General features: G+C 35.4%; 1 protein-coding gene across 1 annotated transcript in view; it reads right to left on the bottom strand.

Moving 5' to 3' along the window:
* Positions 1-287: 287 nt before the first annotated feature.
* The window catches only part of LOC116007846, a 6,090-nt gene continuing 5,408 nt past the window's right edge, over positions 288-969 (bottom strand). The window contains exons 4-5 of the mRNA XM_031248513.1: positions 451-515; positions 288-349 (exon numbers count right to left, since the gene is read on the bottom strand). Of these exons, the coding sequence (XP_031104373.1) occupies positions 288-349; positions 451-515 (127 nt within the window). The remainder of the gene's footprint in view (positions 350-450; positions 516-969) is intronic.

Here is a 969-nt window from a genome sequence, read left to right as displayed (position 1 = left end):
CGAATAATTGATTAAACTTTTCATGTATCCTAAAATAGGTATTATATAAAATACCAAGGAGGAATGGATCCAAATGGAAGGTTTCAACTTCCAACCCAATACCGAACCAACCGGACGAATCCACAAACCGGTGGCCAAAACCAAATCAAAATCAAATCCAAACCAACCGGACGATTCCATGAACCGGTGGCCAAAACCAAACAGAGAGATCTCAACTCTCATCATCATCATCATAATCTCAATCATAATAATAATAGTCATAAGGAATAGTTCGAAACCTCCAGGTATCACCACCCTTTGGGACAAAATATATAAATAACCATATCCTTCACAACCTCATATCTTACATCTATGACCCAAAATTACTTATTCAAAGTCACATCTGATGTCTATAACCTTCATAATCATAATATTCACATACTAATATTTTCCTTTTCATAACCCACATACCAATAATTTCATCACCAAATCTCTTCAACATCATAATTCCATTACTCACCATAATCTCTATAAATCTAATAATTTCACTAACAATCACAAGATAAACAATCTGTATTCTCATCAAATAATTTCGTAAGGCATGTACTCACATTTTCACAAAATCATTTAAACATAATATCACATAAGCCCATATTAAATACTCTGATTTGGAGTAAAATTAGCTCACTCGTAACAGAGCGTACCAAGCCCTATTATCGATAACAAGGATCTCAAGTCTTAAGCTCATAACAAAGATGTCACATCTTACAAAGGTTTCACAGCCTAGGTTCCAATCTAACCTCCAAAGATTCGAACCGCCTTAATACCAACTTATAACAGAGCGTACCAAACTCTATTTCCAAGAACTTATAATCTTGAGCTCTGATAGATTCCACTGTGACACCCCAACCTCACACAGGCTGAGATAGATAAAACTTAGCATAACAGCTGCCTATCTCAACCAACAAACCAAACATAGCGGAAGCGAAT

The sequence above is a fragment of the Ipomoea triloba genome, chromosome 16, assembly GCF_003576645.1.
Source record: "Ipomoea triloba cultivar NCNSP0323 chromosome 16, ASM357664v1".
Lineage (NCBI taxonomy): Eukaryota > Viridiplantae > Streptophyta > Magnoliopsida > Solanales > Convolvulaceae > Ipomoea > Ipomoea triloba.
Note: the sequence above shows the minus strand (reverse complement) of the source record. Positions and strands in the feature narration are given on the sequence as shown.